This window comes from Plectropomus leopardus, chromosome 14, assembly GCF_008729295.1.
Source record: "Plectropomus leopardus isolate mb chromosome 14, YSFRI_Pleo_2.0, whole genome shotgun sequence".
In the NCBI taxonomy this organism is placed as follows: Eukaryota; Metazoa; Chordata; class Actinopteri; order Perciformes; family Serranidae; genus Plectropomus; species Plectropomus leopardus.
In genome coordinates this window covers 18,139,779-18,161,023 of record NC_056476.1, presented here as the reverse complement: position 1 = coordinate 18,161,023, position 21,245 = coordinate 18,139,779, and the positions used below count along the sequence as shown (strand labels likewise).

The 21,245-nt window shown below is 39.5% G+C and overlaps 2 protein-coding genes across 3 annotated transcripts; one reads left to right on the top strand and one right to left on the bottom strand.

Moving 5' to 3' along the window:
* Window positions 1-228: 228 nt before the first annotated feature.
* coq6 (coenzyme Q6 monooxygenase) lies at window positions 229-9,717 on the bottom strand. The gene is made up of 12 exons (XM_042501182.1): window positions 9,366-9,717; window positions 8,518-8,652; window positions 7,804-7,862; window positions 5,663-5,789; window positions 4,288-4,418; window positions 4,087-4,194; window positions 2,813-2,875; window positions 2,608-2,715; window positions 1,737-1,939; window positions 1,408-1,523; window positions 899-1,065; window positions 229-345 (listed from the first exon to the last, which is right to left on the bottom strand). Exons 1-12 carry the CDS (start codon window positions 9,559-9,561, stop codon window positions 316-318), a joined length of 1,443 nt encoding a protein of 480 aa, XP_042357116.1. The 5' UTR covers window positions 9,562-9,717; the 3' UTR covers window positions 229-315.
* Window positions 9,718-9,804: 87 nt separating this feature from the next.
* Window positions 9,805-20,009, top strand: fam161b (FAM161 centrosomal protein B). Of its 2 annotated transcripts, none has more exons than XM_042501180.1 (9): window positions 9,805-9,996; window positions 11,796-12,019; window positions 12,100-12,611; window positions 15,241-15,551; window positions 17,942-18,060; window positions 18,866-19,033; window positions 19,153-19,252; window positions 19,327-19,493; window positions 19,740-20,009. In XM_042501180.1, exons 2-9 carry the CDS (start codon window positions 11,802-11,804, stop codon window positions 19,819-19,821), a joined length of 1,677 nt encoding a protein of 558 aa, XP_042357114.1. In that variant the 5' UTR covers window positions 9,805-9,996; window positions 11,796-11,801; the 3' UTR covers window positions 19,822-20,009. The 2 variants fall into 2 exon arrangements, with proteins under 2 accessions (XP_042357114.1, XP_042357115.1); XM_042501181.1 differs by having other exon boundaries at window positions 11,751-12,019.
* The last annotated feature ends 1,236 nt before the right edge of the window (window positions 20,010-21,245 follow it).

Here is a 21,245-nt window from a genome sequence, read left to right as displayed (position 1 = left end):
AATACAGTTTGCATACTGTTCCCTATATCAGTTGATGAAGTGCTTTACATCATATATGTGAAAGGTTCTTGGTCTATGAACCGGTGCTTCAAACTGGAGGAAAATTCAAACATATAAAAACAACAATCTTAGTTTTTGACATGTTAGGGTATGCTTTGAACAGTTACAATGTCATGTTTTTGATGTGGATTCATTTTGCAACATAACACACACAAGGACAAAAAACCCAAAGGGGGAAAATATATATTTATTATTTTACATTCACAACTTTTACAGTCTTTGAAGATCCACCAATGACCTTGCACAACGGATGCATCACTTGCTCGCAAATGCCATGATCTGCTCCTGCAAAGGCAAAAAGACATCAACTCGGTAACCTTTAAATTACGCTTACTAGAAGCCTGTAACGAGTGCGTGGCACTTCAGACCTCTATACAAGACCTGTAAACCAGTGAACTCACACATTTAATATGGAAAAAAAATGTCACGTTTAACTTTTGTGCCTCCATACTGAACTGCATTTACAACCAGCTCCAGTTGTGTTGGTCTGAATCACTTAGTAGGAATAAAGCCATTTCGCATGAGTGGTCGGTAATAAAAGGGGTGTGAAAACACAAGCCAACACCGCTGTCCGCTGCCCCAGAGCCAGCCCTGCACCCCACCCACACACTTTTGGTAACACTAAATTTGGGGCTAAACTTAGATGCCATAGTAGTAGGTTCAGAACCCTGGAAATTATAGACACCGCTAAAGTAAAGCTCCGTGTAATCAGAAAAGAGGGTGGAGGGTGGGGTCAGGGTGGAGGCGGAGCTTACGGTTGACAGGTGGTTGATATTATCTGAGTGATGGCCAGGTTCTCTGGGAGGATATGTTTGGCGGTAGAAGAGAGGGAGCTTACTTTAAGCGCTGGGAGCATGTTGGTGGCCTGCAGACCGAAGGTGCGTAGGAGGACAACAGGAGCGGCGTTAGTGGAGTAAAGGCGCTTCATGAGGTCGATGGCGGCCATCATGGGCAGATTGTGTCGCTGGCGTTCAGTTTCATATTCTAACAGGTGCTGCATTGCTCCTGCACAAACAAACAAAGACTAAATGAGGACATTAAGCTTGTGTAGGTCTGTCACGTTTTCTACATTAAGTCACTGGCGCTATTTTGACCTCAGAACATTTAACAGTGGAAAAAATAAACAATATCTCATAACAGGATTTAATTTTTTATGAAAAGCATCTTACATATAGTTCCTGGCAGAAGGGACAGAAAAAAACATCAAATAAATGTTGCCGGAAAAGCTGATGCTTTTTATAATTCAGATCAACAGAGTGCGTTTGAGTTGGGGATATGGAAAAGAGCTTAGGGGAAACCACTGTGCTATAGTTGCAGCGCTCCTGTCTGTTTGGAGCTCTCACTGACCCAGGTCCTTCCCGTCAAAGGCTGCCTGGCTCAGGAGCTGTGTGAGGCAAGCCACATCCCCGAAGCCCAGGTTGGCTCCCTGACCCGCCAGAGGATGGACACGATGGGCCGCGTCCCTGCAAAGATATAACATAACCCTCTCTGTCCATATGCATTCCATTCACAGTATGCTATTTTATGCCCAGCGCAAGATCAAAACCATTCACTTTCATATGAAGTACTACATCAGTTCAAAAAGCCTGGTTGACAAGCTAATTTTTAAGACTTTTTCAATTGGTTACTTCACTTACAAAATGTCCAGGCCATTGCTTTCACTATGACTCTCTTACCCAATGAGAGCTACCCGGTGCCGGACATATTCTGATGCATGACCGACGCCCAGAGGAAACATGACCCTGGTCTTTGGGCCGATCCCCGCCACACTTGGTGGAAGCTGTCGAGGTGAGCCTGCAGACGGCATGATGGCCGCCAGGGCGCCGCGGAACAAAGAGCCAGCCGTCTCAATCATCTCTGACTGGTTCTCATTACTCCACTATTTGTGCACACACAGACAGGCGAGAAGACAGAGACATATTCGCAGGGAATGAAAAATGACCAGAAGAGAGAGAAAACAGACATTATCCCTTTGAGTGGACAAAGAAATTAGCTGACATAGGAGCAAAGCTGAACTCCAGGCCAGCGAAAGTGCTCTTTTTTCCCCTCCCTAACTAACTGGTTTGGCAGGGCTTCGGGAGCTGGGCTAATTAAAAGAAGATGCCGGCCAGGCTATGCAGTTGAATTAGCTCTGTTTGAAAAACATTCCATGCAGTAATGGTCGACATTGGGAGACCACAGGTTTAATTAGCAAACCAGGCCTGAAACCAAACGTGACTCAACCGTGGTGACCCCGTCCATCAGCAGGCTCAGTAAAAATAGCCAGCTTGGGAAAAAGGAGTTTCTCCAAACTTATAAAAAAAAAGAATGGATAGGTATCTCATTCTCTTTGTGAAATATTAGTATTGTTTAAAGTTTGGGCAAAACAATGACAGCATTGTTTGAACGAGACACAAAAAAAGAGCTTAACACATAAGTGTGACTATGGAAAACCCTTCCACAAACAGTACATTGCACACAAATAGAGAAATGTTGCGACATCTTTCTGACAGATGTGAAATCTGACTATGAATACATCAGCAGTTTAAGGATTAGAGTAACACTTACAAAGGCAGAGTTGATGGCATCAACAAAGCTCTCCTCATCCAGCTCCAGCAGCTCCTCCGCCAGCCGATGGCTGGTTGACCACACCAGAGAGCTCTCTGTGTCCGACAGCTACAGTGACGAGAGCATTGATGTAAAAGCATTATTGAATAGTCGCACAGATCCTTTGCGAGAAAAAATGCTGCATTAAATAATGCAGATACATTACCGGTAACATTGCAATGGGTCCTGTTGGGAGGAACCTCTGCCATGCGACATTGTTCTCTGTGGGCTGACAGCAAATCAATCAAATTAAATTAAATATTATACTCTAGTACTGCGGCATCATATGGCATACATTTTAATTACACATATTGCACATAAAAACAATACATTATAAAGGGTACTTCTGGGTGGGTGTGTTGTTGTCAGATGTGACATTAAAATTACTATCATAATAAAAAAACTCTACACAGTAGATTCACACAGTAACAGCCGATGATACTTGTTTAAATATCTGAGTGTACAAATTAAGAGTACAATATGCTGGCAGTGATGCACAGAACACATGGAAATATCAAGAATTACACTGAATGTATGTGTTGAGTGCAGAACAAAGACACGGACACAGACTGTGAGATTTTAGCAATCTTAAAAGTTTAGTGCAAGGATCATGGATCTGAATAAACTTGGATATGACATTAAGTTTGATGTGCGCAGACTATGCAATGATATCATATGCTGAATCTTAGGCTACGACCTACGTCCATCGACGTCAATACGCATGAACAGAGGGTCGCCGGCGTGCGTCATCTATCTACGCCGCTGTAGCGAGAAAAATGTAAAACCAATCGAGCCATCACTGTAGCGTTGTTTATGTGTGTCTGGAAAAATGTAGAGAAGAGGAGGAGGAAGAGGATGCGGACGCGGTCATGGCTGTGGGGAAAAAGGCCAACTCGGCACGCCAGTGTTGCAACGAGAGCTCGAGGTAAGTATTAGCATCTATTAGCATTTAGCGGCATCAGCATTTCTGTTGGCTGGTTAGTAAACGAAGGTCGTAACAGCTGTCGACCGCGAGAATCTGATCCCAAATAGATGACACTGTCAGATATTTATTCTATGCTGTCGTTGACAAACGGCCGTCCTTGCACCTGTTTCACTGTGCGAAGTAGGACCAGCGTTTTATGTTTTAAGCCTCCTGCAGACTTGAGATTTTTGCAACAAAATATCGCGATGTTTCTGCCACGATGGTCATCTTTCATCTGAGACAGTTTAAAATGGCACAGTGTGTATGGGGCTTAACTCAAGTAACAAATGTGATCATTTTAGATTCAACTTGGAGTTACAGTTAGTGAATAGGTCATTGTGATTCATCTAAGACTCAAAACTCAAATGTTAGGACTTGTCAGTCTTGACTTTTGACATGAGTGTAAAGACTTAAGACTTATTTGTGACTTTAAAAACAATGATTTAATCCCACCTCTGGTTGATTGTGAAATTTACCTCTGATAGGTGCAGCACAGCAACCACAGCAGATTGGTCATAATTCCACTTGACTGTTGGTATCCCCAATGCCCGCCTCACCATTGAGTTTGGTCCGTCTGCACCGATCTGAAAAACAAATGAGGAAAAGGAAAACAGTCAAAGACAAAAAGACAACAACAGACGAATAACTACAGTTTACAAGGATGGAATCAAACTAACCAACAGCTTGGTCTGCACAGTCTCTCCGCTGGCCAACATGACCTTGACCCATGGGATGGAGTCTACTGATTGGTGGGGCATGGGCCACGTGAACTTCACCACCTTGGACCTGTATTTAACTTGCACGTTATCTGACAAACAACAAAGACATTAAACTTGTGACTATAAAAGCAAGAGAAAAGAGAATAACAGCGGTTCCTAAAATAAAACTGCAACTGGTGTGACTCTCACAACAAAGGGATCAATACTTGTCCATCTGTGCATGTATCATTACACTAAATGCTTTGGGACTTTTTCCGCCAAAACGAGAGGATGGTTTCCCTGAAGCCAGAGCATGGAACATCTATAAAACACCTCATAAAACACCACTGGTTTTCCTCCCTGGCATATGGTAGCTGAAAACGTTTACATTTGACAATCTTCTTAATGGTCTTGGCCTGCCACATCGCACTAACTAATAGTGTTTATCTACAAGAACACCACGCCACACTTTGCACACGCTGCCAGCTTGTCAGATTTTGCACTGACACGTCCCCCTCTTCCTAAAATATCAGCAGCTGGACATCCAGAACATGAAAGGATCCTGAGCTTGCTGGCTCACGCCGACTTGGAGCGGGAACCCATCCACTGAACGGCTACTGGTTCCCTGAACATGAATGTCAAATATGGGTTTGGAGCGATTGGAGAGCAGGGTTACATTGAAACCAGCTGGCGTGGAGCGCACTTTTCATGTACGGCATCTTGAGCATAACAACACCACGGCTAAAATGAGAGGGGAGAGGGAGACAGAGAGAGAGAGAGAGAGAGAGAGAGAGAGAGAGAGAGATGCGGACAAATGGGAGGCACATGAGGCAAAAAACGTGCTGCAACCACACATCCGTTGTTTGGTGCAAAATGTTGAAAACTGTTTATAAATATGCCACTTTAACTGTCAAGCACATAGCAGGAGCGGAGTTTTATTTGTGAACCTCACAAAAGTTGGTCTAATGTCAATAGAGCACTATACTCTGTCAGCGCTTTAGCGTCTTAAGAGGTGGTGGAGCTTGGGAGCACATGGCTGCTTTAAATAGGTCACTGGACCACTTCACGTGTCCTTACAGGGTGCCGGGGGCCGGCAGTTCCCAAAATGTGAGGTTTTGATTGAAATTGCAGGAAAAACACGAGCGGCTCCAAGGGCTTGACTTGTCTTTTAAAAACAGTCACCGGGAGAGAGTACAAATAAACAAAACCTGGGGACAGGATGGAATAAATGTGGTGGCATTAGCTGCCAGACTCAGCGTCCATTAGGAAGATGGAACAGGAATGAAGAGGTCTCTCAGAGCACTGCTGCTTACTGTGTGGGGCTTCATGTTTTCGCCATAAAAGCTGTGCTTACCGGACAGGCTGTCCAGCTGTTTAGTGAGCGCAGCCACAACGATATCGTTCTCCACGATGTATGCCATCTCGTCCTGCAGGTTCTCCTTATCGAATGTGATCAGGGCATCCGAGCAGGCATCCCAAACCTAAATGAGAGACTCATTATGCCTGCGGTCCACAAGTCTATCCTTAAATGCATCCCCTCTCCCTATATATAGCCGGGCAGAGAAATGGCGCTTCATTGAGCTGAACACATCAAAGTTGTTAGCTGCTGTCGGAGGTTGGCACAGCCTTCCATACATCAAACCCGGAGCCATGAGGGTCACCAACACTCCTGTGGCGGCTCGGCTGACTTCAGCTTAATGGAGTTCTCTGAGGTGAATGACATGTTGTGATGTGGATTTTTCGCAAACATTTTCTTGGAAACACAAATAACAAATGACATGTTTGTGAACATAAAGAGTGAGTCAATATTTATCCGCAACCAAAAAGTGGCAGAATGAGGTATAGTTCTAGGTTACTGTAATTCCAACCCTGAAAGTACTGTTTGAGTTAAACATGAGGGGGTGAAAAGTGTTTGTACAAGGTTAATCCTCTCCTGGGTTGCAACTATGGTGACAAACCCCATCATTCTGCAGTAATATGCTGTTGCACTACTTTTTTCCAACGTGCCATAAAGTAGGGGGATATACCCTACAGAAAACCACTAATGGCAGTGGGTTTGCAACTTGTGATAAGTGGTTGGGAGGAAAGATTTACTGAGACCAGCCCAAAAATTGTTTTGGTTTTGTTTAATGTGTAGTGAAATGATGCAGCGTTGGGGTAGAATCAGCTACTACATACTTGCAGATTTAAACAATACACTTCCTTGCAACTTTATAGAGAAAAATGTGGGCAAAAAGACGCCTTGCTTTCCGTTTCAAATCCAAACCCTCAATGCTTAATGGACATTTAAGGTGAAAGAGCATTTTACTGCACGGAAAGAATGTTATTTAGAGCTGACCTGCAGTACATAGTTTCCAGTGCTGAGATGTATATGATTGAGATTCAATCAGCAAACAAGCCAAAACAGTGGTAGCAGAGTGAAGGTATAATGGGAGAGGTACACTACCATAATCACTGTAAGGCACTGCATGATGACATCTTAGGCCCAGAGAGAAACCCTGCGGTCGGGTGTTTGGTACACACCGACCACATCTTACAAGAAGGACTGAGCCTGCACCCACAGCCGTAAAGCGAGTTCTACTCTGCAGCAAACAACCACTCTCCTAATCTTTCATCTTCTTCCCGTTGTTCACATGAATCTTCATAATTATAAGATGTGGGAAACGGGTACCAATTTGAAAACGTCAAAATGATTTACTCCTCATAAAAAACATGGCTTTAATAAATAAAACTTGCACGGTCAAAGAGCCATCCAGTGCTTTGAAAATGCCAGGAGATGTCCTTTTTTAAATATACCTTGTGATCTTCGGCCATTCCTTGTACCACACAACCTACTGAAAATGCGCATATTGCACAAAGGAATGAACAAAATGTATGTTACACGAAACCCTTGTTTGCCATTTTTATGTGAACAATTACATAGCATATACATGATTATATGATGCGGCATTGTGTTGCTTGTTCATTAATCTGAATGACTGAGTAGAGGCTGAGCGGTACAGCTTTTTCTCTCCACAAATTGTATGGTGCCGTGATGGATGGATGACAGAAATACATACCGTAGCTCTGTAAATTAGAATGTCTGGAGAACATATGAAGGAAAATCTCCAGTTACAGAAGGATGAAATGCTCTGCACTGCTGCATGCTCCACTTATTTTTGTTTGTCTTGAAATCATACTTTTCAGAACTTCTGACGCAGCAGTAAGACGACAGGCACTGTGTCCTTGTGTCACACCAAAAAAGCTAATTTTGTTTTTAAAGATTTTTTGGGGGGCTTTTATTGCCTTTATTAGGTAGGACAGATGTAGCGTGAAAGGAAGAGAGAGAGAGGGGATGATATGCAGCAAAGGGCTGAGGCCGGACTTGAACCTGCGGCCGCTGTGGCAGGGTTACAGCTTCTGTACATGGGGCGCCTGCTCTACCAACTGAGCCACCGGGCACTTCCCCACAAAAAAAAGCAATTTGATGTAATAGAGAACTGAGAATCAACATACCTGCATCCTTTTATAGGGCTTGCACCTCATCTTTGTGATGTGTTCCCATGCTCCAATACCTGTGTGTACACAACAAAATTTAAAACATTTGCAATATTAGTTTTACTTTTCAAACAGGATGGTGTGTTAATCTAGAAGAAGAAAAGCAGCTCTGTCCTTTATGTTGTCTAAATGATACCGAAAATGCATTCCATTTTATTCCCTACTGTCCTTTTCATAGTGAACTGCGCAATGCTTTATTCAATTAAATAAAAATAGATAAAAATGCACAGGTGTGGACTGATGGCCATTTTCAGCCCATAGAATTAATATTTTTACAGTTCAGTCATTTGTATTTGATCCCAGTGCTAAGATAGCAGATTTATGACATGTAACATTACATGCTCCAAAGACAAGTCTATTAAGCCAGGCTAAAGTTACAGTGGGACAAATAAGGTCAGATATGATCCTGGTTAAGCCCAGGTGACTGGACACTGTCTGATCCCTTGCTTACTTTGTGGGAGCCATTTATGTGACTAGCACCACAAGCTGCTCACAGGAAGTGAGCTAATCGCTACAGAAATAACTTTTTTACAGTCTGTTGTGACACTGCTCTTTTTAAATGTACAAAGCCTTTCAAAAGGATCACAGCAAATTATATATATATAATATAAATACAGTATAAAACCCATTTGACATTGATGTTTTTGTGTATCGGGTTGTATAATAGTGTACCACTGAGGAGGGTGGCAGAGCCTGGACTGATGGAGCTGACTCTGGTGCTGTAGGTCTCTGGGACCTTGTCCATCACTTTCTTGTTGCCCGCTTCAAGCAGGAGAATCTTCTTACCCACCAAATTAGGATCCATGCCTGTGAAAATATAAGGTAAATATTGTATAAAAATAGCAGCACAGACAGGTTTAAGTCTTTGCAGGTGTTTCTGTTAGGGATGGGAGGAAAAAAATTGACACAGCATAGTATTGCGATATTTGTGTGTGGCAATATCGTATATAATATATAATATAATTACACGGATTCCAAGTATTGATTTTTAATTATATAAATGATCAATATTACAAATACAAAGAAAACTTTTGGTACCTTACTAAAATAAATCAATTGCTTTTTCAGTCAGCTAGATACATTTTGCTGCAATAAAAAGTATTGAATTTCTTCCTTATAAGGTTTATAAATTTAACAATAAAATAAAAAATGACTTAAATGAGATGAAAAAACTGAAAAATGTATCTTATTAGATGAAACAAATGTGGACAATGTTTTCCCAAAAAAAATTGCAGCCGAAAAAAGGTAATAAACAATATTGTATTGTGACTTATGTATGGTGAAAACATTGCATCGTGGGGCCTCTGGTCATGGCCCTAATTTCTGGTATCATAAAATTGTACTCTACATGTTTTTTCCCCCCATTGCATAACATCTTAAGTTTTTATATTTTATTCATTAGAGTAATCAACACAAACTCAAGGTCCTGATAACACTGTGTTTTTTTTTTTTATTTAAATTTTCTGGTTCATAATAGCTGAAGTCATACATCAAAATGTGGTAGGTGGGGCATCACTCACCTAGGGAACATGCCATTGCAGATCCAACCATTCCTCCCCCGGATATAATAACATCATAAACCTCATTCTTGCCATCCTCATGTTCTGTACTCACTAATCCTCGGCTGGTGATTTTTATAGCAGATAAATGCTTTTCTGCAATAAAACACCGGCCAAGTCCGTTTAAGGCCAGCGTCGCCCTTGTGAGCTTGTGCATGATTCTGTCTTCACATGGAACAAGCCCCGCGTTTAACAGTAGTCCAACTCTCTGGAGTTTATACTCTCTTATGACAATCAGACGGACGTTTCCCCTTGAATGTGTCCTAATAACAGCCGCCGTGTCCCTTCTGTAATCCAGCCATGTTGTGTTGACAAGCGCTCCATAGGAAGTACTTCCGGGTTTCTGGTCCAATCACAGAGCACGTCTGTCGCTGGTGAGAGTTGCTGCGTCTGTCCACAAACAGTGCTAATGCTACCGAAACCGAGGACTTCAACTAAAATATACTTCGTTTCAGGTGTTACACGCTGTCAGCCTTTTTCTACAACAGACCTCGTTAGCTTACCGAGCTAAGCTGTCCTGTCAGCGGAGACATACGAGTTTGGAAGACGCTTCGACATCGAGAAACACTTCCTAAAAGTCGACTTCTACCAGGTTGGCGGCTCATTTTTTACTTTCATATTTTATTTTTTGCTTTTTAAGTAGCAGCAAAAGAGATAAAGCGGGTTTTTATACAAGTATAACAGTAAAAGCGTGTAGAAACTTAGTTACAGCTGAATATATGTCCGTAAATCGACATTACACACTGTTGAAAGCAGCTCAGATAGCTGGTAGTCATGGTAACCCGTTTACACACATTGAAGGTGGACTTGTCAGCAAGTTTTAGGCTATGTGTGTACGTTGTTTTTGTAAGCTTTGAAGGGGAACACCACTTAAACGAAGAATTTCAGTATGTTATTTCCACAGTCTAAGGAAGTTCAATCAGTGTTTGTGAACGTGAGCTACTCTCTCTCTCAAAGCCAGAAACACAGGTCTCAAACTTTTGATGTCATGCAGTGTGAAGCTGCTCCATAGACAATGAATAGGAGCACAATTTTACGGACCCACCAACGTTTATTTCATGTTTTATACCTAAATGTGTTTTATTTTATGTAGGGTTGCAACAGTATGAAACTTTCGCCATAAAATAAACGTCTTGGAAAATATCACACTAGTTGCATTGGAGCCAATGCAGGAATAGTTGCATTGATACCAATTGTTCATGTTTGCTAATAATTTTGGACTTCCTTTTATATAAGGTACAAGGTAGATTTATTGTAATTTGTTAACTCACACACACATATATATGTATATACACAATTTCCTAGAGCCCAGGGGGAAGGTCTTCAAATAGCTTTTTCTGTCCAAACCAGCGATCTGAAACTCAGCTAAGAAAAAAATCCAATCCTTGCTAGTTGAGCATAGCAAAAACAAACAATTTTTTTATAGATACATTATTTTCTACTTATTTTATTTAAAAAAAAAAAACAGTTTATGGTTTGGTGTACAAACTGGAAGAAAATGGTTCATCACAGTTGGTTCACAGCATGGTGTCATATTAAAACTACATGTAAGGTTAGGTTTTTAACCTGTTACCCAAATCAAAAGTTTATCAATTTAAAATCAAGAAAATAAACAATTTGTAACCAATAAACCAAGAAATAATCACATTTGAGAATCTGGAACCAGAGATATCTTGGCATATTTGCCTATGAAAATTTCATAAATGAACAATCAATTTTCAGAAGGTTTGCCAATAATTTTTTTGTCCACCAGCCATTGAATAAATTGACTTAGCATTTCTGCTGTATTTGAGATAATGGCTGGGATATTACCACCAGCAGCCAGCGAAATGCTGGTAAAATAGAGTACAAGTGGCTGCTAGATTTGCTTTACTCACGAAATAAAAACCAATGGCGGGCTATTGGTAGATTTTGGAAACCACCAGCCAGAGTGGCAGGCAAAATAGTTAATTTTCAGCCCTCAGTTCAGCTGTTCAATTTAACAGATCAAATACAGTAACTGAACAATATAAGCTTTGTGAGTAATGTGAGTCCATTTACTCTCACTTTAAACAGCAACAACACAGGCTCAGGACAAACTCACCCTCAGTGAGCAGGAAGAGTACAACAAAGCACTCTAACTCCATCTCCCAGAATCCCCTTCTGTCAGTGCTAAACTCTGTCTCTGGTGAATGTCTCTATAACGTCTCTATAATGTGGGTCACCACAATGTGAAGTTATCTGTCATTGTGTGTGTGTGTGTGTGTGTGTGTGTGTGTGTGTGTGTGTGTGTGTTCTGATAATAAACAAACAGATGAATAGATTAAACATTCCAACACTAACTCAAGCAAATTTTTTTGTTAACAGGAAGAAAACACTTTCCACAGCTTTATTGTCTGTGTCATTATTCAGAGAAACATGCCGGAGCTGGAGACCTTGCTGGAGGATGGCCTCAAATCAGAGTTAATGCTCCGGCAGCATCTAAAAGCCCTGGGTGAGACTCTCAGGCAGCAGCTGCATGAGATGGAGAAGAGACAAAAAGAGGAGCTTGAGAGGAGGATTAATCAGAACTCTCTACTGTCAGCAAATGTAGACCGAGAGTCTGGTGATAGAAATGAACTGAAACATCAGCCTAAGTAGGTGTACCTACATTTCTTTCATGTTTTGTCACATTAATAGTACATTCATCTTGAAGATCTCTCCTGTTTTTTTCCAGACATGTTGGATTGAGGAGACCCACCTCTACATCTGCCCTGACCTCAGACAAAGAGACTTTGCATCCCAGACAGTCAGAGAGGCCCAAGTCAGCATGGCTATCTTCAAACCAAAAGAATTGTTCAGTCATGGCTTCGCTTACATCTTCCAGGACTCAACCATGTGAGCGATTAGGTTTTACTAAAACAACAGAGATGAGCAAAGAGGAAGAGGCTGAGGCTGAGTGTGAGAAGAAGTTCTGTGCTCTTCCAGTCCCCAGCCATGTCGTTCAGCCCCTTTATCAGGAGATGATGGAGCTGAGAGAGAAGGAGAGGAAGCAGGGCCATGAGCAGAGGAGGGACTTCTTGCTCTCCATTCAAAGACCTTTCAGCTTCCAGGAGAGAGAGAGGGAGAAAAGGGAGAAGCTGATAGCAATGTTAAACCAAGTCTCACATGATCAGAAAAACAGGGCTGCTACTGTTCGGAAACATCGTTACAAAGAGGCGAAAGACTCGTCAGATTCTGAGGCAAAAGGTGAGTATCCTTTTCTGATGAAATGATGCTGGCTAGTGTTTCACGTAATAGTAGGAACTGATGTAAGAGTGTGAAGAGATAAGATTCTTTGTAGCAAAACTTTATGCAGCACTTTACAGACTGCCATCTGAACAGCGTATAGGTCACTGGTTTCCAACATTTTTGCCTTGCCACCCTTTTATAAGACTTAAGCAACCTCTGTCAAAGTGTGCTTAAGTCAACTGGTTGTGACCAGTTCGTCCAGAGTTTCCTGCTCAGACTGATAGAGATTTATGCCTTCGCGCCAGTGAGAGCCAAGGCTGGAGGCATCATGTTATTGTGTTGTCCATCCCATTCTTGACATCCACTTGGACCCAGGGATGGACTGATTGGATTTTGGGGGTCAAAGGTGAAGGTCACTGTGACCTTGTCTGTTTCATTCTTATGAACATGTCTTAGGAATATCTTGAAGGAATTTCTTAAACTCATGGATGATCTAATTAGATTTTGTTGGTCAGTTAAAGGTCACTGTGAACTTGCATCTAATTTATTATCATAAATGTGATGACTCAAGAACACCTTGAGGGACTTTTTAAAAATTTAGCACAAACGTTCACTTGGACTCAGCAATCAAAGGATACAGGTCAAGATAAATACGATCTTGCACCCATCTTATTCCTGTGAACACGATATCTCAAGAACACTTAAGGGTATTTCTTTAAATTTGACACAAATGTCCATCTAGATTTAAAATGAACTGATTTAAATTTCGTGGTCAAAGGTCAAGGGCACTGTGACCATGCACCAGTCTCATTCCTGTGACCACAGTATCTCAAGAACCCCTCCAGGAAATTTCTTAAAATTTGGCACAAACGTTCACTTGGACTCAAGAATGAACTAATTAGAATTTAGCAATTGAATGTCAAAGGTCAAGGTTACCGCGACCTCACAAAACATGTTTTTGGCCAAAACTCAAGCATTCAGACACCAATTATGACAAAATTTCACACGACTGTCTAATACGATATAATGATAAAATGATGACATTTTATATCCAAAAGGTCAAAGGTCAACTTCACTTTGACATCATAAAATTCTGCAAAAACACTTTTCTGGCCATTACTCAACATCAGATCTCAGAGAGAATAGAAGACATTTGGACGAATACTAAATTGATGACACTAATTTTGTATGCCCAACTTGGAACTGTGCTGGCTGTATAGATCAAATGTGCTACTGTTTACATAAACATGGATGTAAACTGCAAGAGTAACTTGACTGTTGTGGAAAGGCATACAACAGCATGGCGGCATTTCTAGTTTGATGTTTTAATTGGTACAACTCTTGTATATCTAGCTCATGCTTGCTGTTACTTTTTTTTAAAATGCTCTTATTTTGAGAACATGGGTTTATTATTTCGTTATCTAAAGAAAACAAGCTTTGCTATCTCGAGTTAACAAGGTAATCAAACAAAAGGTTTTTCATCTTATTACTTGTGTTGTTTGTAAAAGATCAGGAGAGACATGCCAGAATGAACAGATGGATCTTGACAGCTGTAGCACCTGATTCAAGCTAAAATGTCAGATCAAGGAGTACCCATTATTGATCAAGCATCAGACTGAACTTCAGTCAATGTAAGAGGGAAAAATTTAGATCCGTCCTCATCAGTGAACCTAGCCCTAGCTGGCTAGCTAGCCCAGCTGCAACTTCCTAAGCTTTGTTTGAGCATCTACTGACTTACGCAGAGAGATGGGAGTCAGTGGGACTGGAGAAAACGAAAGTCATTTTCTCATGAAAAAAATATCTCGTTGTCTTGAGATACTGGCCTTTTGTTTTCTCAAGAATTTGAAAATAAATGAGCCTGTTACTACAAGAAAATAGACATTGTCTTGAGATATTTAAATCATTAACTTGTGATCTCAAGGCATCATTGGCATTAAAAGAATAATTGCAAACGTGGTTGTTCTCGGCTTGCATATATTTCACAAAAAAGTAAAAAGTTTAAGAAAAGTCAAATTAACATAATTTATGTATCAGAACTATTTTCTTCCTCTTCTCTCCCAACTTGTTAATTGTCTCCAAATTCTTCAGATGTATTATCTATGGGCCCTTTTGGTGTCCTGCCATGCCTGGAAGCACTTTTATTGTCAGGAGATACAGGATATGTAATGATCCAAAAAGTTAAGTACACAGTAGCTCATGTGCTGTCGCAGCCTGTAGAAATACATGCTTTACTGCACAAGACTTCCTGATAAACAATAGACATCTAAAAAATACGTATAATTTCACTTGTTCCTGAAATTCATAGTTAAAGTTTAAATGATGTTGTGATGACACAAAGGAGTGCCTGACAGTTTACATTTCCATTTTTAAATCATAGTGCGCCTTACTGATGCCTAAAACTTAAGGAAACAATGGAGATGTACCTGATAGATTTAGACCAGTTACATTTTGGCTTCTCATCAGCCCATACACAAACCAAAGCAGTGTTTTGTTCTGTAAGTGTAACTAAATGTATTGAAAATAATGATAATGTTAAACACGTAATTTAAAACATGTCATATTGGATACATTAATTAAGTTCATTTGATCCATTTTCTTCAGTGACATTACTTCATCCTCTGCATAACCTTATTGTAATTGTGTGCAGACCAGGAGCTTTGCAGACAGGTCCCCTCTTCTTCAACGGTGCAACATGAGAATCCCACTGTGTCAGGCAGCCCAAAACTTCGCACTGCTGAGCGTACCAGGAAAGAAAAGCTGGGCTTCCTGGATGAGAGACCCAGTTTCAAGCCAAAAATCATCCATCAGGTTCCTGATTTCAGCAGGCTGCACAAAGCTTTGCAGACTGAGGCGCTGAGAAAAATACAGAGTAAAGATGTGATCAAATGTCAGCCCTTCTGTCTGAGGACAGCAGCTCTTCCTGCAAGACGAAGAAGGATGAGCCCTGAAAACTCACAGGTAAACCTTTACTTTACTACTCACCCCTGTGTACTATGATAATATGTTAATATCATTTCATTAGTTTTTAGTTACTTTAATTTATCATTCACTTCAGTGCCGTTTGTTTTTAGTTACTTCTCAGAAAATTAACTATTTTTTCTGAAAAAAAAAAACATTTCTCTCGAAGGAGTTACATAAAAAGACATTGAGGACTCCAAAGCACCAGGCCCAGATGGCTTCACATTTTAGTTTTGCATTACTCTGTTTGATGCATGGCTTAAGATACATCCACCCACCACTTTGTTAAGTCAACATGCTTCTCTCTTTTCTAATGCTAGTAGGGAAACGTAAGCCTTCCTTTAAGCCCCTTTTGAGACCATCCCCACTGGCAAGACGCTTTTGCCCACATGACTCTCATCCAGCCCCGGAGTCTGAAAACGTTCTATTAATGTAAGGCTAAATCAGTTTTTATGCCTTACATTAATGCACACTGTAGGTTAATTTATTTCAACTGAAGATATTTACACTTCAACTTCTGCACAATTGTACAATCCCTCCATCTCGCCTTTTGTACATACATTTTGCGTTGTTTACATTCTATTGTTCATTTTATATTTTTGTATTGCTTCTATATTTTTTATCTTATGTCTTATTCTATTTATATGTATTATTTTAATTCCACCTTTATGTTAATTATTTTACACCACAACACAAAGTCAAATTCCAAGTATATGTAAATGTACTTGGCAATAAAACCCGATTCTGATTCTAGATGACAAATCGTGCTGATAACCTAAATTCTTGCACATTTAAAAAGGTCCATATCCCTGATCACTATAATTGCACCAAATGTGCAATACCTGGCCATGTAAGATCAGATGTTTCCCCTTCAGTTTTGCCAACTTTACAAACACTTATACCTTGTATTCCTGTGGTCCCTCAACACTCAGAAGTGTTTATTTCATAAAATGTGATAAAGGACTTTGACCTGTTCACGGCTGACTCTCTGTGTGTTTGGGAGTAACTTGTTTGATGGTAAAAGATTTATGGTAGGGTTAAGTTCTTGTGTTATTTTTTGACGCCGCTCAGACCAGTCCCCTCAGTTGTGGAACTGTAAAACTATGCAGAATATTTATCTTCAGAGAAGGAACAGTCCCCTCCCTTCAAGAGTTGTATTTCAAACTTTCCTCACCTCATAATTTATCGAGTTTAACGCAAACCTCATTTTTACAGCGCCTGATATACAACCGGGAATATATCGCTTCATTTCAAGGAGGAATATCTCTTTTTAAGAAATTCAACATGAATTTCACAAGACCAACCCTGTATATGTTCACAGAAATTAGTCTGGGTGGAAGGTTCACACGAGGGCATTACAGAGTTGAAATAATTATAACAGTAATTAAATAAGAATAACAGTAATTTACACTAATCCAAAGTGGCAGAGGGCAGAGAGAACTTTGTGATCAGTGAAAATTCATCCCTACTTCCTGTTATATTTTCTGTCTCTCCCCAAAATTATGCAATTATCAGAGATCTGTTTTATGAAGCATGTCAGACATTTTTGTGCAAATTCCTCTGATTTAACTAATACTTTATACATATATATATATATATATAACATATATTTATCCTTGTTGCTGAAGGTGTGGCATATAAAGAAGCTACTGGAGATAGTAGTCACAGATTGACATTTTATTCATGGTTTATAAATGGATGACTACAGAAATGTACAGATTTATTCTGTGTGCTTTCTATGAGTGATCTCATAGACGTTAAGGTCAAACTGTGTCCTAAAGCTTCTCAATTAATCCTTTTCATGTTCAATTTTATATGGGAAGGCTGATGTTTTTTTCGATTGCTCTCACAGAAATCATTGACATAAACAAAAAAACACAAAATTACATTTTAGAAAGCATGAAATAAATTAATCTATGATTTTTAAGCATATTATTTAGGAATTACAATGTTTTTTTTTCCTATCCAATTGTTTCATATATTAACAGGCAGTATTGGTCTTATGTACTTCTTAATTGATTAAAAATAATTATTTTTTATTTGACTTTTTTGAGAGAAATGAATAATGAGTTTTTTTTCCACAAATTGATAAACTAGCTTTGCCACTCCGAGTCATGCTGTGCTGCATCATCTCACAGAAAAGCTTTTTTAGGCATCATGACTCACTGCACTGATTTATCATGTCTATATAAAAGGCTGTCATGCATACATACATCTGGCTTATATCAGTTTATGTACTGATGTAAACTTTGCTGATGTTTTTACTGCACCCTTTTGGGGTTTATTCTCAAGTTAATTATACGTTTTAAAAGGTGATGCAATATGTGGCCAAACGGTATATTTGTTTTGATTTCAGCTAAGAAAAACTATTTTTTTCTCCTTACTTACAGGTACAAACAATAAGTAATCTCAGTAGAAGCAAGTCACTTGGGGCCTTAACATCACTGTCTGCAGATACAATTCCCACATACATCACAGATGCTGCGAGGAAGCGCTGCACGGCCATCAGGTGACTTGTTTTATTTTTGCATGACTTTGGAACATCAGACAGTAGAATTTTTCCCCCTTTATAGTTTCTATTCACTCAATATCTAAATGAATATTTTACCCACTAATTAATACTTTGTAAATCAATTACTCACCCACTGTAACCTTGAATTTGTGAAGAATTTTTTTTTCTCACAAGTCTCAATGGTGAACGAAGAATCCCAAAATAGAGGAATTTTTGAATGAATTAAAGTAAAGAGAGGGCTGATTTTAACAACAACAAAACTATATCAAAACATCCATGTACAAACTTGCACACAAACTTAAGTATAATCCAAGTCTCATTTATCCACTTGTATGCTCAGTACTTTCCAAACACATGCATTCTTGTTTATATGATTTGGAAAAGCGCATAGATTTGAACTTTGCGTTCAAACACACATGCTTGCCAAGAAGTGCTACTTATCCGTGTATGAGACTGTTTTAAATAGTTCAGTTCCAAATTGTAAGGATGTAATAATATGCATGTGAATAGGAAGTGCTGAGCATACGACTGGATAAATAAGACTTGGATTTAACTGCACTAGTCGTGTTAGTGCGTAAATGGATGTTTTTATATCATTTTACTATTAATCATTGTCCCCTTTTACTTAAATTCATCAAGACTGTTAGCAGTTTTTGGATTCTTTGCTTACCTTTGAGGCATGTGCTAAAGACAAAGTTTTCTTTGCAAATTCAAGGTAACACGGGTAAGTAAGTGATATACAAATGATAGGCAAAGTCTTCTTTTAATTCCTCTGACATGCAGAGTATGTTTTCCTTTACAGAAAGTCTATAGAGATGAGAGATAGCAAGAATCAAGAGACTGCTGACTGGTTGAGGAAGTATCAAATGAGGTCCCAGGCCATGAAGAAGACAGTCACGCTCCATGCGAGGTTGCTGGACCCACACAGCAGCTTGAAAGAAGTGTATAATGACAAAGTACAGCACCATCGGTGAGTAGTGGTCAAGTGAAGCCGTTCATTCTCCAATTTTGCAACCTTTGCAACTCACATCACAACAACCACACACGCCTGCCGCAGTAGCTCAAACTATAATCTTCTTTTACATGAAGGGAGGCTGACCAACAAAGGATGAGAGAGTACATGAGAGAGTTACGGGGTATGAAAGCACGAGTTAATGAGCGCCCTTATTTGTTTCAACAGGTGAAACAGGTGAGTAGCACAATATGATGAGATTACATCACATTGTTAATAAGATAACTGAGTTTTTTTTTTATTACTGTTAGAAAAATGCGAAGGCTCATGCAGAACAGATATACAAGAACAAGCTGAAGAAAGCCGGCTTGCAGGAGCAGTTTGTTGAAGAAAATGGAGAAGCAGTTGGAGGTACATCAACAGAGTCTGAGGAGGATAAAGACGAGAACCGCAGCGCCGAAAATGAGATTCCCAGCAGGTATGCGGAGTGAGAATTTTTAGCTAGTTCAGTTCATCCGCTATGTAATACCACTGTGTCCGGTAAAATTATGAATAGCACTGGAGCTGCAGAGCCAAGGACTTCATGTGGTTTGGTCATCTTACATTACATAATTTTCTGAGCTTGCCATGCAGTCTTTAGTGAAGAAAGACAAATACTGTTGCCAAGTAAAAGTTCGATGTAATTACAATTTAGCCATTTTCTAACCCAACATGTCTGATTTAGGGAAGAAAATGTAGACGACAGGGAGAAAATTGAAGATGTGGAAGGGAAGAGCGTGAAGTCCAAAGGGGAAGAAATGCCATGATCAAAAAGGTTCAGGCGGCACAGAGTTTTTTATGGCCTCTCCGCTAGAAAACAACGCTGTCCTCAAAAATGATTCATGTCACAGCTAACTATCCGCACAGAGCATTTGATAGTTTAAGATGTGCAATTACGAATTATGAAATGACAAAACATCTGGACTTTACAATCACAAATGTTAGGGATTGCAAATGGAAGAAAATACACGTTTTTAAAATTATACATGCTTATAAGTCATTTATATTAATGAATATTGTATTTGTATATTCTTTCAGTGTATATATATATATATATAAATATATGTATAAATATATTTTTTAAAAAATATATACATATACACGATCAAAAAGACATGTCAAGAAGATCATAAAAGTGAAAATTAAAAAAGCTAGTCTTTGTTTTATGACAATAATTTTGCTAAGAATGATGAACTCTGTAATTTAGAAGATGATGAACGCTTGGTTACCAGAATAAATAGTTCAAAAACAAAATGGGAACACCAGTTGAGACCACCGTGTGTGTAACATTAGTTTGTGTTTTACCCCCTCTAAATCAAGAATCCTCTGATAGCTATAAAAAATTATTGTACTTTTACTGTGAGAAATGATATCTGTTTTTGCTCTTGGTTGAACTTTCTTCAGTTCAGTTTAAAACATGGAATAAATGTATATACTTTAATTGGACAGGTCCCATGAGGACACCAAGCGTCTGACATGGGATGGTTGGGTTAAAGTTCCCAGTTATTTCCACAGCCACACTGCCACCTAAACAAACAGCCCTCACTGTGTGTCTGCATTCACAGAGACCAGTTCAGTGGTTACTCCAAACCTATAGACCCACTTCAAATATGCTTTTACACCGGCCTCCACTGTGAGCTTGTGCTTTGACAGCTGACTGCCAGGGATTTTAGGAATAATTTTTACTAACAAACCACACGGGAATGTCTGAATGTGTATATAATTAGAATTAAAATGTAGTCAAGGCAGTACCAGTACTGCATGGTTACTTTATGTAGGCCACTGTGTCATGCATTAAGGCTGCTATAAGCAAAGTTGACATAAGTTCAGAACACAACATCATTAAAAATTATATAATTCGTCTTAAGGTAACACTTTTGAATGCTTATTATGAAATTTTGTTTTAAAGAGCCCAATATGTTACATAAAATAAAAGCAAAATTTTGTGCTGCCAAAAACAGTTGACTGTAACAGTATTCACCATGACTGTCTGGGTATTGAAATAAGCATAATTTAAATGCTGCATAATTAAAAAAATAATTGAAGTAGAAAAGTTTGTTTCCACATAGTACTTAAAGGGGAACTTTGGTATTGCTGAACGTGGGTCCTTTTTCCTGTGATTTTGTGATCATGTGATCAATGGAGATAATAGATTGTAAAGATAATGGATGTATCCATCATGATGTCATCC